Source organism: Glycine soja, chromosome 4 (genome assembly GCF_004193775.1).
Source record: "Glycine soja cultivar W05 chromosome 4, ASM419377v2, whole genome shotgun sequence".
In the NCBI taxonomy this organism is placed as follows: Eukaryota; Viridiplantae; Streptophyta; class Magnoliopsida; order Fabales; family Fabaceae; genus Glycine; species Glycine soja.
In genome coordinates, this window is record NC_041005.1 from 39128520 (window position 1) to 39143296 (window position 14777).

The window sequence follows — 14777 nt, forward strand, 5'->3', positions numbered from 1 at the left end:
CATATGGAGAACATTAGCAAGTTCACTGAGGGCAAAAAATCAAATTATAATTATGGTTGCTTCTAGCGGCATAGCTTCTCTGTTATTTCCAGTAGGCAGGACTACCCATTCCAAATTTAAGATATATGTGCCAATTTTCGAAGACTCAACATGCAACATACTTCAAGGAAGTCAACTAGCAGAATTGTTAAATCAGACAAATCTGATAATTTGGGATGAAGCACCCATGGCTCACAAATATTGCTTTCAAGCACTTGATCAAAGTTTAACAGACATTATTAAAGAAAAAAAATTCGAATCAAATTTTTGGAGGCAAAGTTATTGTATTTGGTGGAGATTTTCGACAAATTCTACCAGTGATTCCAAGAGGAAGTCGTTCAGACATTATAAATGCAACAATCAATTCATTATATCTCTGGCCTTCCTGTGAAGTCTTAACACTCACCAAAAACATGCTTTTACAAGGCAATGCCCAATCAATTGATGATCAAGAAACTACTAAATTTGCAAAGTAAATTCTAGATATTGGAGATGGAGTTATTGGGAATCAAAATGATGGATATGCTACGGTTGAAATTCCTGAGTACCTACTGATTACTGAATATAATGACCCCATTGATGCTATAGTCAGATCAGCATTCCCATATTTATATCAACACCATAGTAATCCTGAATTCTTCAAATGTAGAGCAATATTAGCTTCCACCAATGAAACAATTGAAGAGGTCAATGATTATATACTTTCCTTGATTCCAGGTATTTATGCATATCTGAAACTTACAAAAACTAGCATCTATTTAATATTTGTCCTCTATTTAACTTTGCATGCTAACTGAAATAAATATAATAGGTGAACAAATGGAATACTTAAGCTATGATTATATAGAGAAATCAGAAACCATTGACAGTTGGCATTTCCAATCAATTACCACGGAATTTCTCAATTCACTAAACACATTTGGTTTGCCAAATCATTGTATCAAGCTAAAAATCGATAGTCCTATAATGTTGCTAAGAAACTTAGACCAAACGCAAGGCCTGTGTAATGGTACTAGATTAGTAGTTACAAGACTAGTCAAACATGTAATTGCAGCTGAAATCATTTCTGGCAAAAATCTTGGCCATAATGTTTACATCCCAAGAATGTCAATGTCACCTTCACAATCACCATGGCCTTTTAAACTTTTAAGAAGGCAATTTCCAATCATGCTATCTTATGCAATGACAATTAACAAGTCTCAGGGCCAATCACTTTCTATGGTTGGACTTTATTTGCCAAAACCAGTCTTTAGCCACGGACAATTATACGTTGCATTATCAAGGGTCAATTCAAGGCAAGGATTAAAAGTTCTTATTCATGATAAAGACCAAAAAAGTATGACTTCTACTACCAATGTAGTTTTCAAAGAGGTTTTCAAAAATCTTATAAGGTAACTCTAAATTTTGAAACAACAAATTGTACTATTTATTGGCAACAATTCTTAATTGTTATCTTACTCATGTACATTCTAACATACAGCCAAAGATGACATCATATATCACAATCTTAAATTTTACATTGTCAGGTATGTAATCTTAGTTACTACATTAATATCTTCCATTTATAATTTCATTTACTTAACTTTCTTTTAATAACGTTATATTATTAACCCGTTTAGAAAGATATTCATAACCTCTGAATATTTAGCACTTTATCACAGCTTAGCATAGTGCTATCACAGCTTTAAAAATGTCTTTTACTTAATTAAACAATGCTGCTCATATTCAATTGCTTTGTTTTATAGCCAAAACATAGAATGACCGCCTTTCATCCACAAATAACAACTACTACAAGTGAACTACAATCAAATGACTTCAATATATCTGAGGCCAAAGCATAGAAATTTAAACAAGAACTACCTTGCAAATTCTTGCTTTGACATTTACCTGTAAAAATTCTGTTTATTTTTCTCCAAAACATAGAAATTTAAACAATTGAAGTTCAATAATAAAGTATCTAGCGTTCCACTGAGCTTAAAATTTCTTTTTGTTTCATATGCTACTCCTTATATGATAATTATTCTTTAAAGAATATTTATCAAATTTTCCTTGCACATTTGTGCGACTATAAAAAAAATTCGCTTATGCCAATCGTGCAAATATATCAGATTATGTTGCATATACTCCATTGGTTGAAAACAACATCATTCTTATTTTACAAAAAAACTACATTAAAAAAATTCAGTTATGCAACATGACATAATTATTTTTAAAAAATTGCTATATATACTTCAGACATCATATGATTAAAAAATACCATATTATACCCCCTCTCCAATAAATTAAAAACCAAATCCTAACAAGGAATCCTAGAAATTGTGTCAATCCTCATATCCAGCCCGAAAATAAATCTAGATCGTTAATGCCCCACAATATCAACGATGTTAACCTTCTGCTTTTAACAAAAACTCTTCAGTTACTTGGCACCTGTTCAATTCACAATTATTCACTCCACACCTGTTGACAACCGTGCTAAATTTAAAAGCAATGATCAAATCAACCGTCAGTTATAGCATTGGAAACAAACATATATTAAATATTACACTCTAGAAAACGCTATAACCTACCTTCTCCTACAAATTCTCTTTCACTTTTCTATTCAGACTCCAGTTTCACGCCATCCAAAAAATGAACAGCACGTCTTCAACAGCATCAAGTGAAGTCATTCCTACTCTCCTCTTCACGACAGATAATTTTTTCCTCCTTTTCTTCAACATTTACACTTAATCTATTAAAACTACGATATCTCTGTCATTGCAGATGAAAAATCCCATGATTGGACCGCCATTGATCATCCAATTTATCGCTGCCTTCAACAACGACAAAGTCATCTTTTTTTCCAATTCTTTCATTAGTATTATCGTTGCATATACATGCATTTATATTTCTCACTTTTTTTGCAGAACATCATACAACTTCCAGCGTTCTACCATACACAATGGGCACCACAGTATCCGGAGTTTGTTCATCTGAGATATAATGGAGCCATCTACGAAATACGGGTCAGACGACACAAAGAAAAAATCTATTTGGCAGATGGACTCGAAAACTTCAGGAAAGATTTGAAAATCTACGAGTCAACCACCATCAACTTTTTTGCCTGTGACCATCACTGCATATTTGACATACATTTCATACCACCACTGGAGCGGCAAACTTGTGGCAGGCAGAGGCATTCATCGAGAAAGCATATCTGGACTGTTCGACTTACTCAGGAAATGCTGGATGCTCCTAAACCCCTGGTAAGTTGACTTTCATACATTAATCTCTTTAAACATATTTTTAGCAGTTTAACAATTTTACTTTTTTTCTATTTGCAGAAACTCCCGCGTTGTACAGAAGTTACTCTTAAATCTTGCGGTCACCACATGACAATCTTAAGGCGATCTGGCCCTCCATTGCAATGGAAAGTTGAAACCCTGAATCCTACTGTTGGTGGAAAAGGCGTTGTTCAACCATGGTATGATTTTCTTGAAGAAATGGACTTTGACGATGGAGATGAAATCTCTATGTACTATAGATATTATGAAAAAATTTGGGATATTATAATTAGAAGGCAAGAGGATTGGGACGATAGTGACACCAATTAAAATGGATTTCGTAGTCCTAAGTCTATTTTCCTGTTAACCAATATTGTTGTTCATCCATGTTTCTTAAATCCATTTTGCCGTTAATCAACTTTGTTATTTTGGCGTCCATCAACATTTACAAAACACTTATCAAACAACCCGTGCATGTGCACGGGTTGCAGACTAGTTTAAGATAAAAAGGAGGAAACTAAAATATATTATTAATAGAAGAGTTAAAGTTTAACAGGATTAAGTACTCTTTTTCCAATTAAATTAACCCAAGCACTAAAAAAAATCTTCTTTGCAGATAAGAATTTCAAAATGTCTTAATTTTGAAATGATTTTTTTCCTATCTATTGTACTAAACACACTGAATAAGAAATAAATAAGTAAAAAAATTATTAAAAATCTGTATTAAATATATTAATAACATTAATTATTATACTTTTTAATTAATTTCTTCTACTTTTAATATGATGCGCCCTAAAAATGATAAATGATAAATTTTGTTTAAGAAAAATATTACACACATGTGTGCACGTACATGCACAAACACATAAAAATGTAATTAACAATTGATAAATATTTGAAAACTCAAAATATATTATTAATAGAAGAGTTAAAGTTTAACAGGATTAAGTACTTTTTCCAATTAAATTAACCCAAGCACTAAAAAAAATCTTCTTTGCAGATAAGAATTTCAAAATGTCTTAATTTTGAAATGATTTTTTTCCTATCTATTGTACTAAACACACTGAATAAGAAATAAAATAAGTAAAAAAATTATTAAAAATCTGTATTAAATATATTAATAACATTAATTATTATACTTTTTAATTAATTTCTTCTACTTTTAATATGATGCATCCTAAAAATGATAAATGGTAAATTTTGTTTAAGAAAAATATTACACACATGTGTGCACGTACATGCACAAACACATAAAAATGTAATTAACAATTGATAAATATTTGAAAACTCAAAAATATATAAATTAAGATTATAGATAGTTTTTTTTTAAGGAGGTTATAGATAAGTTGAAATAAGTTGTTTTTTTTTACTTAACAACTCAATTTTTTTAAATAAAACTTTTTATGTAAACTTTGAATAAATGAGCAATTTTGTTTATTTGTTTTATCCAACACCATTAGATAATTTATGAGTAAAACCTTGAATGATTTTTTTTTTTGGGATAAAAGAATGATTTCTTTCCTTCTAGATAAACAAAAGTGTTAGTCTAAAATTCTTGCCTTTGAAATACAGTATATTTATAGAATTGTTAAATATTACATTTACTTGTTGGTTATAAAAGTATTTGAAGCATAATTTTTTAAAATACATCTAAATAAATAGTACTCGTTCAATATTATTTAAAAGATTTAGTAACTTTACTTTAAAAAAGAAATAAATATCATTTTTTCAAAGGAAAATAAATATCATCTTAGATATATAAGCTTATTTATTTATTACATAAAGGCAATACAATGAATATATTTATTTATTATTTTTATTATATAATAAAGGCAATCCAATAGAATAACTCAAGGTAAAAACATGATTAAGTGTTTGTCCAATATTTGATGGAAAAGTGTAAAATTTAAGGATTAATAAATGCATTCTTAAAATGAATTAAACTCCTTAAAACATTAAAAATAAGTTATTTTAACTTTAGGACACTAGTTAAAAAATTAAAAAAATAATTAGTATGAAAATCACAAGAAAATAAAAAAATACCGTATACAATATAACTTTACATATTTTAATAAAAAAAAAATTATATTTGAAATTTTTTAACCAAAACACTTATTTATAATAAAATTTATCAAACAAAAATGTATCAATTCATATCACAATTATTAAATCAAACTTATAAGTTATAATACATATGTGATTTGATTTGTTTTGGTTTTTATTTAAAATAAAATCTAAACTAAATCAAATCAATATTTTGTGATTTTTATTAAAATATTATTTTATTAAAATTTATATATTTTATTTTCATCTTTTAAATTAAATTACATTAAAAAAATTTCTAATAATAATTTATGAAACTTAATAATATGTTAAACCTTCTATAATAAAAATTTATAAAATTTTCATCCATTTTAAATAAAACATATCTTAAAAAATCATTTAAAAATAAAAATGATATACATTATATAAATTTCATTTCATGTAAATAACATAACAAAACAATGTGAAAACTTAAGTAATATATATGTATAAAACATAATATTAAAATACGATAAGGGTTAATAGAAATATTGTAATTTAATTTGGTTTCAAAAATATAAATTATAAATCAAATCAAATGGATCAATTTGAAAAAAAAATATTAAAAAAAATAAAAAATCAATTTGATTCGATTTTTTTAATTTTTTAATAAGTTTTTAAAATCGATTTGGAGTTAAACACGTATCAATTCATATGCAACCAAATCATTCAAAACACCACAAATACTATTTTCTTTTTTTCATAAATTTACGTGCACTAATCTTACAAAAATCATTCGTAGATAAAAAATATAATTGTATAGGAATTAAGAAACATAATTTACAATCATCAAATATTAACTGATACATAACATTAAAAAGTAATATTAAGGAAAAAAAATACCAAGAAAATTGCAACCTCTTCTTCCTCCTCTTTCTCTCCGGCCGTCACTGATCAGATTCACCTCTTCAGTCTCTTCCCCTTTGGTTTGAGTTAGATATTATATTTTTCTTATTTTTCATTTTTCTTATTGTGACAGTTATATAAGTAATACATATTTTATTTTATTTTGCATGAACTCAAAAAAATACACGCAAATCCTAACACCCATGTTTCTGTTTCTTTGATATATTCACACACTTTCAGGATTAAGAATTGAAGAAAGTGTCGAAAAAGTTTGTTTTTTTTTTTTAGTTTTGTTTTGTTTAACAAAGAAAAGAACATGAGGTGGGAAAAGGTGAAGGGAATAGGAGGAGAAGAAGGGCCAGGGAAGAGGTGGGGCCACACGTGTAACGCGGTTAGAGATGGCAGATTCCTTTATCTCTTCGGCGGTTACGGCAAATTTAACTGTCAGACCAACCAAGTTCATGTCTTCGACACTCGTTCGTAGCTTCCACTTTCTCCTCTTTTCTTAATGGGAATATTTCTTTTCTTGTTTTTTGAAATCTTGGTTTTGTTTTTTCATTTTTTTTTATTATAATTGGTTTTGTTTGGATTGTCATTTTCTGCTTCTGCTGTGCACGATGCATGGTGGGTTGTTATGGGTGGGCGGGGTTCCTATCAAGCACTGTGCTTTTTGCTATTTTTTTATTTGTTCACTTTTTTTTCCATCTTTGTTATATTTTATTATTTGGTCTCTCGTTGTTGTTGAATCTTGATGATCAGATGCATTCACTATTGGGAAATCCGTTATTTTCTTTATTTTTAATTTGTTTTGAGATGTGGGAACGAGATTTTTTTGTGTGTGTGTACAGTGACGACACCAATATTTTAACCTAGAATTTCATGTAAATTACTCAAATCCGTCACTAGGCGGACTAGGTTTGGGAATGGGGATTTTTATTTTTTATAGGTAGAAATTGAAGACAGGATATGAGGGAGTTTAAGACAATACTGCTCAGCCAACTGAGTTAAACCCCCTGATTGGAAATGATGATTTTGGTAACTTGAATGGTGTACTAATTTATTTTTCTATGCTTTGTGGGGTTACATTCTTTTTGGAAGTGTTTCTATGTATTTATTCTGTTGCTGTGTCTAGCAAATTAATGTGCAACTATTTTATGATTCATGTTTGGTAATTTTCAGTGAAGCAGAGTTGGAGTGAACCAGCAATTAAGGGCCCCCCACCTACTCCTAGGGACAGCCATAGTTGCACTGTAATTGGTGATAGTCTGTTTGTGTTTGGGGGTACAGATGGGTCCAAGCTACTGAATGATTTGCACATACTAGATACTTGTGAGTCATTATTCTAATTCTTACACGTGTAGTAAATCCTCTTGCACTTGTCTTCGATTCTTACACATAAAAAAAAAACGAAATATATGAGTTTTGGATGATGTTGGATGATCTACTTATGTACACCCTGTAGTGTACAATAATTGTTTTACTTCTTGTACTCACTGTTGTTAAACTATTTTAGCTTCACATACATGGGTTTTTCCAACTGTGAGAGGGGAAGCACCAGATGCACGTGAGGGTCATGATGCAGCACTTGTTGGCAAACGACTATTTATGTTTGGTGGTTGTGGGAGATCTGCTGATAACATTAATGAGGTGTACTACAATGACCTTTACATATTGAATACAGGTGACTTTTCTTTGTCACACTACCATTTATTCATCTTGCTAATTCACTTTGCAATTTGTATTCTTCAGTCTTTACATGTATATGAGACCTCACTTGGTCACTTAGGTTAATGAAGTGTGGCAAAATTCTTTTAAGATTTCTTATCTTAATGATTACATATGATTGAACATGGAATAGTCACACACTCACACGACCTGGCTTGATTCTAGAGGCTCATTAAATTTCAGTTGTGAATGAAATGTAAGTCATCTTATCTCGTTCTTAGTTTAAGTATGAGTGTTTGGGTTTAGACTGCTACAAGGCTGAGCTATTTAGTTGGTATACAATTACATTTGCATTAGTACATTGCAGTATTTGATTAATGGATAAGATGAGAAATATGCCTTACAATTCCTTTTCATTTTTTCACTTGTAGAATTGTTCGTTTGGAACCGTGCTACAACATCAGGCACTCCACCATCTCCTCGTGATGGCCATACTTGCTCATCTTGGAGAAACAAAATTATTGTGATAGGTGGGGAAGATGAAAATGATTCTTATCTGTCTGATGTCCACATCCTAGATACTGGTATTCGTAGTATCCTTTTCTATAAGTGTTATATTTATCGTTCACTTATTACTTATTAATGCAAAAAGAGGGTCATTTATCAGTATAATTTACTCTGCAACTTCTGTAAATGCAGATACTCTAATCTGGAGTAAACTGTGTACGTCAGGCCAATTGTTGCCACCTCGAGCTGGTCATTCTACGGTTTCTTTTGGAAAGAACTTGTTTGTTTTTGGGGGCTTTACAGATGCTCAAAGCCTATACAACGACCTGTATATGCTCAACATTGGTGTGTTTAACATAGATGCCAGCGTATAAGTTTGATTAACACAGAAATAGGAGCTCAAACCTTTTCATTGTACTTTGTAGTAAATTGTTTATTATTTATTGTTTCTTTTTCATGTTTTAAATTTGTGTCCTTTATGTAATTTTTCATTTCTGGTTGAAAACAGAGACTTGTGTGTGGACGAAGGTGGCAATTACACCTAATGGTCCTTCTGCTAGATTTTCTGTTGCTGGTGACTGTTTAGACCCATATATGAGTGGTGTTCTTGTGTTTGTTGGTGGTTGTAATAGAAATCTGGAAGCCCTGGATGATATGCATTACCTATACACAGGTTCAGCAAATTGTCTCTTTTTTTTTCCTGTTATTAATTTTACTGAGGAACATTTTGATTCTGCAGATTATGAAGTATGTGACAAAATTGTGTTTCTAATATATTTCTGAGTTTTAGGGATTGCACGGGAAAGTGAACAGCGACCAAAGAAGTTATCCTTAAGGAAGCAATTGAAGCTGAAATGTCTAGAACAGAATCCCAATCTTGTCCAAAACCCAGTTCTGTGTGGATATGGAGTGGGTGCTGACAGTAACCAGCCCATGTCAATCTTGAACTATAGCCAACCAAGTGAGAACTTGCTTATATATTAACTTGCTGAGGAATATAATAAAAATTTCAATTTTTCCTTGAAGTGATATGTTTTGTTCCTGTCATACTTGGTATATTTGATTTAGGAAGTCCCTCAAATGTATATCACAGCTTATATTACATGCTCTCTTGTGGTAATGCGTTTCCTTGGTCTTAAAGATTTTGGCCATTGGAGTAGATAATTTCAAGGTAGTGTGATTTGAGAACTAGTCTTGTTCGCTGTACTCAAGTTAGTGTTAGAACCTGTTCTTCGTACTAGTAGTTTGTGTTTATTCTGAGACAGATACCATAGTTGTGGCAAGTTGATATTTTCTAATGTTATATAATTATAACTTATAAAAATGTTTACCATTTATGAGCCTGGAGGATTAAAAGAATGGAAAATGGTATTTAGTTATTTACATTCAAAGTGGGAATGTAAACATGAAGCATCATGATTACAGGTAGACTATATATCCCAGTAAATCAACCCCTGCCTCCTGGAAAGAAAATGTTTCAAGCCAACGTTAAGGGAAAAAACTCAGCAGGATATACTATTGAAACCGTTATTGATGGAAAGCCTCTTCATGGAGTTCTGTTTAAAAACCAGCCAAACACTCTTATTCCAGTTCCTAATACTTCCAGTAGGTATGTCTTCTCTTTCTCTTTACAATTTTTTACTACCATGAATCTCCCTTTTGAAAAAGATGGTTTTAACGTAATGCTTGATTCTCAAAACAGGAAAAGGACTTTTAGTGAAATTTTAAGTCCTGCTTCAAATGGTATACATTCACACAATGTAATGGCTTATAAGGTGCTCAGGCAGGACGGAATGCAAGATAAACAGGAATTACGGGGAGAGAGTTCAGAATCTCATGAACGCCATAAGGAAGCTGATACTATTGTTGTATCAAGTAACCCGACAACTGCTGCCAAGTCCATTAAGGTCAAGTAGTTTTTTAATTTTTTCTACTTCTGTTAAATAGAGTTCTAGATGCAGGCCTGATTGGTGGCCCTAAAATTTTATCTAGAGGCACCAACAGGGATTAATTAAAAATCTAAAATAGATAGTTTCAGTGTAAAATAAATTGATAACAGAAGTTTTCAGTTGAGTTTTGTTGTTGGAAGGAAGTTGGTTATAAATGTGATCTTTTGCATGGTTAGAGATTGTGTTTTATTTGATATTGCTGGAACTGCTGCAAGGTGGAGTTTATAATAGAGTATGGGATTTTTCAATTGGTGAATAAAAATTTCATGGGTACAGTGCAAGAAAAGCTCTGGATTGCCACTACTAAGTTATGCTTTGAAAAATGGTGTTCCGTTTCCTATAAATATTGATTTTTTTTTTTTTTTGTTTCCTACATGTTATGTGATAGGATACACAATCAGAAAAAGGACTCCTAGGAAAATACAAGTGGGCCCATAATCTGGCATGTGTACAAGAGGAGGAGGCAAGATAGGACAAGAGAAAAATGAGGGTGCCGACTGCTGAGTATTGAGACAGTTACTGAATTAGGGGGAGATACCATAGATTGTGTGTCTCTATGTGAGGAGCTTAGCTCTGAGATTACAGGGGTTTGCTTCTGTAATAGTATCTCTTTATTTTCGTTAATGGCATTGCTTCTTGCATTCAGTCTAATCCTGCGATCCATTTCGACAACCTTACCTTAAATGTTTTCTCCTTTGAATTATATAGTTGGCCATGATCTAATTTGTTTGATACCTTTGTGGGATATTTGTACTAAGGTTTTTCCTTTTTTTCTGGAGGTTAAATTATGTTCAATTCTATTTTGTGATCTCACAAGATAACACTCTTAGAGATTCCATATAAGGGAATATTTCAATGGCTCTAGATGGAGTGAGTTAATGAAAGATCACCTTCCATTTGCTGTGCATGAATCTAATCCCAAGTTTGAGCTATTTAGTCCTAGTTGGTTTCTGATGGTCCCAAAGATTATCACTGGGAATGCATTGCAAGTGTTTTGTAAGGTTTCTTTCTTACATATCCATGACAATTGTGCAGGTTTCTGTCAACCCAGAACCAGAAGCTGTTTCTATGGATCAAAATGGTGATGAAAAAAATGACACACCAAAATCCTTAATTGAGAGCTTGAAAAATGATGGATCCAATGATGTGACCAGTTCCAAAGGTGAAGTTCAAATTGGTGGTCAAATACATGTGCCAGTTTCCAACTATGAAATTCCAAGACAAATGAGTGATGCACCAAACTGTAATGCTGATGTCCTGAAACCTGCAGCAGCTAAGAGTGCTGTGTGTCCACCAAATCAAGGTATGAAACCATGGAGCAGTTAGTAAAGAATCTTTGGCTTGACTGTTTTTGTTTTCACGTGTCTTTGCATAAAATGGCATTTCCTTTTTATTTAGTATATTGCAACAATTCCAGCTGTGATTTTTAGACAGTTAAAACTGAATAATTCAACTGATAAGCTGTCTTTTGTTTTGTATTTTTTTTATTGTTAAAACGTAACTGAGTTGAAAATTATATCTCCCCTCCCACTACTAAAAGTAAAAAAAAAAAAAAAAAAAAACCTCTGGCCTAATATGCTTTAGTTTTCAGGGAGATTACATGGAATTATTAATCTTTTTGTTTTATTTAAATTATTTCTGTTAAAACTTAAAAGCAAGCATAAAGTATCAGATATGTATTTTAGTGTCAGATGGATGTCTTTGTGATGTCACATGAACTCATGTATTGCTGAAAACTTGAAAATCCGGAGTAAATTTTCCTTTGTTTGAAGAAAACCATCTATTTCCCTGAAAACATGCTATTGTTAGAGTAGATGTTGAACATACAGTTAATTAGAATATAATTTTTTAATCAAAATAATCAGGATTCGATTTTTAATTTGATGCTACTACTTATTGTAAGAAATTTATCAGTTTAAGAACCATATGATGCTACTACTTATTTATAAAGCACTTGACATTTTCACTGGAAGTGAAAAATCTTAATTACCTAAATGATGTGGCACTGTGTTGTTTACTTACAGTAGACCACATTTAAACTCTTGTCATAGAGAGACATATCTGACATGGCATGGTTTTGAATTAAGATTTTCGAACAATTAATGCTAAAAGGGGTAGTTATCATTTCATAATTGCAATTGAAATTTGTATCGAATAATCTTATTGTTGCCTTCAATACAGGTGTAACAGGGGATTGCACAACTCCAAGGACAGAAGGACACAATGAACAAGCAAAATTAACTTGAATTCAGGCGTTTGTACATTCCTCTTCTGAAGGTGACAACAGATGCACATAACAGTTTATTACAGACAAAAGTGCTAACTGGTGGGATATACTGTTACCTAGACAGGCATTGATCTTAAATTTGTTGAGAAAAACCATTGTTACCTTAGGTATAGGGGTAGTATTAGAATTTTTTGTCTGAAAGACTGAAACTAATGAGTTTTTCCGACATTAAACTTGTCTTCATTCATTGTAGGAAAAAAGATATAGTTAGGAGGTTGACTGTAGTTGCCAACTTTTTATTTATTTTTTCCTGTTTTGTGGGCATCATCAATGGAGGAATCTTGTTTTCATTTATCTTGTCTTAGAGGTAGTTTTAGGCGTTTCTGTTCGTCCATTTGGTGAGATAATATCTGTTTGAATTTATGTTGCAAAATTTTGCTTTAATGTTACACATGTCAGGAAATACTAGTAACTAGATTTCAAACCCGTGCACCCCACGGTTCGTTAAAAACTTAAAATTATAATTATTTATTTTATATGTAGATAAATGATATTTAGTTTTCAATATTTTGTAGCATTTTAAATATAAATTATATAGGGTGTGTTTGATTTGCTAGAAACACAGGACAGACAGAACAACATTGGGCAAATAGTTGAGTCATAGGACAACTTTTTCTATTGTATTGTTTGGTGGTCAATACACAGGACTAGTAATTTTATGTTGTATCTTGTTTGATGTGTTTATGTATTAGACAAAATAGTGTAAATTTTACTATAAAATCCTAGGTGTATTAGCAGCACCTTGATGATGCAACAAAGGAGAAAAAGGAGGCACGGCCCTTGACGCCACCGAACATAGGGCCTGGCAGCGCGAGGTTACCAGTCATAGTGATGACAATTACAACACGATGCAACCTAGTCGAAGTTGGCCAAAAGAAAATAAAAATAGTGAGGAGGAAGATAACGTTGGGACATTTAAATAAATTAACAATGAAAAGAAAAAAATAATGAGTAAAAAGGGAACAACAACTGTCCATACGACTCTCACCAGAGGTCAAGGTGTCCATGCTGGTGGACAAGGTATGGTGTTTGGAGATGGAGGTTTAGAGGAGGCATATATGAAAAAAGAAAAAAAAAAAAAAAGGTGTGAGATAATGAAAATTCAAAAAATAGGAATAATATTGTAATTTTATTTTTGTTAAATGGGTTTAGTCAGTTTCAAATTTTTTGGTATTTATTCAATTCATCATTTTTTATTTTTTATTGTTCCTCAATCATTTCTTAAATTAAATGTTAGATAAATATTTTTATATTATCAAATTCCTTATTTTATAGCAAATCAAACATGTCCATAATTACATTAAAATTGAATAAACATTATATTAATTGTATTTTTAATTGAGCAAATGTTGCATACTCAACATATTTGATGGTTTTGACTCGAGGCATTTCAATGTTAGTTAATTACATTATTAATCAAAATATTAAATATGTACACAAACAGAACGTACAAAAATTAGTCCTAATATTTTTTCTATTGTACCTGCTAGTCCTAATATTTTTAGTACTAATTTATATAGACATATAGTTTGAGAAAGAGTATTATTTTTACATGTAAAAGAATTATTTGAACATTTTTACTTAAATCACAAAAAATAAATAAAATAACAAATTTTAAATTATACATAGAGAGAGAGGAGGGATCAATATACCAGTGTAACTATTATATAATTTTTATAACTTGATATAGAATGTAATTTTTACTGATCCAACCGTTGAATTGTATTTACTTATTAACAAGATCATTTGTGCTAAAATTTGTTAAAATTGAACAACAAGAAGAAGGTAACCAAATGATCCGTATTTTAGTATATTTTAAAATATTTATATTATGTTAATTTTAATCTATATGAACGAGATACTAAATGATTTTGAATTAATATAAATTTTTGCATGTGATTTATGTGAAAAGAACTTTCAATCCAATGATGAGTTTTAAGAAAATATTATTCAATTAAAAGTTATAAAACTGTAATAATTATCAAGGTTACAATTGTAATTTTAAATGTGTCATTACAAATTTACTAATTAAAAATAACAAAACTTAAACTAGTTAAAAACAATTTTAAATGTATGAAGTAATTGTCGTTATTTGGATATTTAATACCGGAAGAAGTTAGCACTGTGTGCGGGATTTGTTTG

The 14777-nt window shown here is 30.8% G+C and overlaps 1 protein-coding gene across 3 annotated transcripts; it reads left to right on the forward strand.

The window, feature by feature from the left end:
• The first annotated feature begins 6223 nt into the window (after positions 1-6223).
• On the forward strand, positions 6224-13008 carry LOC114409656. Of its 3 annotated transcripts, none has more exons than XM_028373183.1 (12): positions 6224-6307; positions 6468-6703; positions 7407-7556; positions 7741-7908; positions 8324-8476; positions 8592-8744; positions 8908-9072; positions 9190-9360; positions 9825-10008; positions 10102-10306; positions 11384-11651; positions 12530-13008. In XM_028373183.1, exons 2-12 carry the CDS (start codon positions 6544-6546, stop codon positions 12592-12594), a joined length of 1842 nt encoding a protein of 613 aa, XP_028228984.1. In that variant the 5' UTR covers positions 6224-6307; positions 6468-6543; the 3' UTR covers positions 12595-13008. The 3 variants fall into 3 exon arrangements, with proteins under 3 accessions (XP_028228984.1, XP_028228983.1, XP_028228985.1); XM_028373184.1 differs by having other exon boundaries at positions 6247-6313; XM_028373182.1 differs by having other exon boundaries at positions 6235-6703.
• The last annotated feature ends 1769 nt before the right edge of the window (positions 13009-14777 follow it).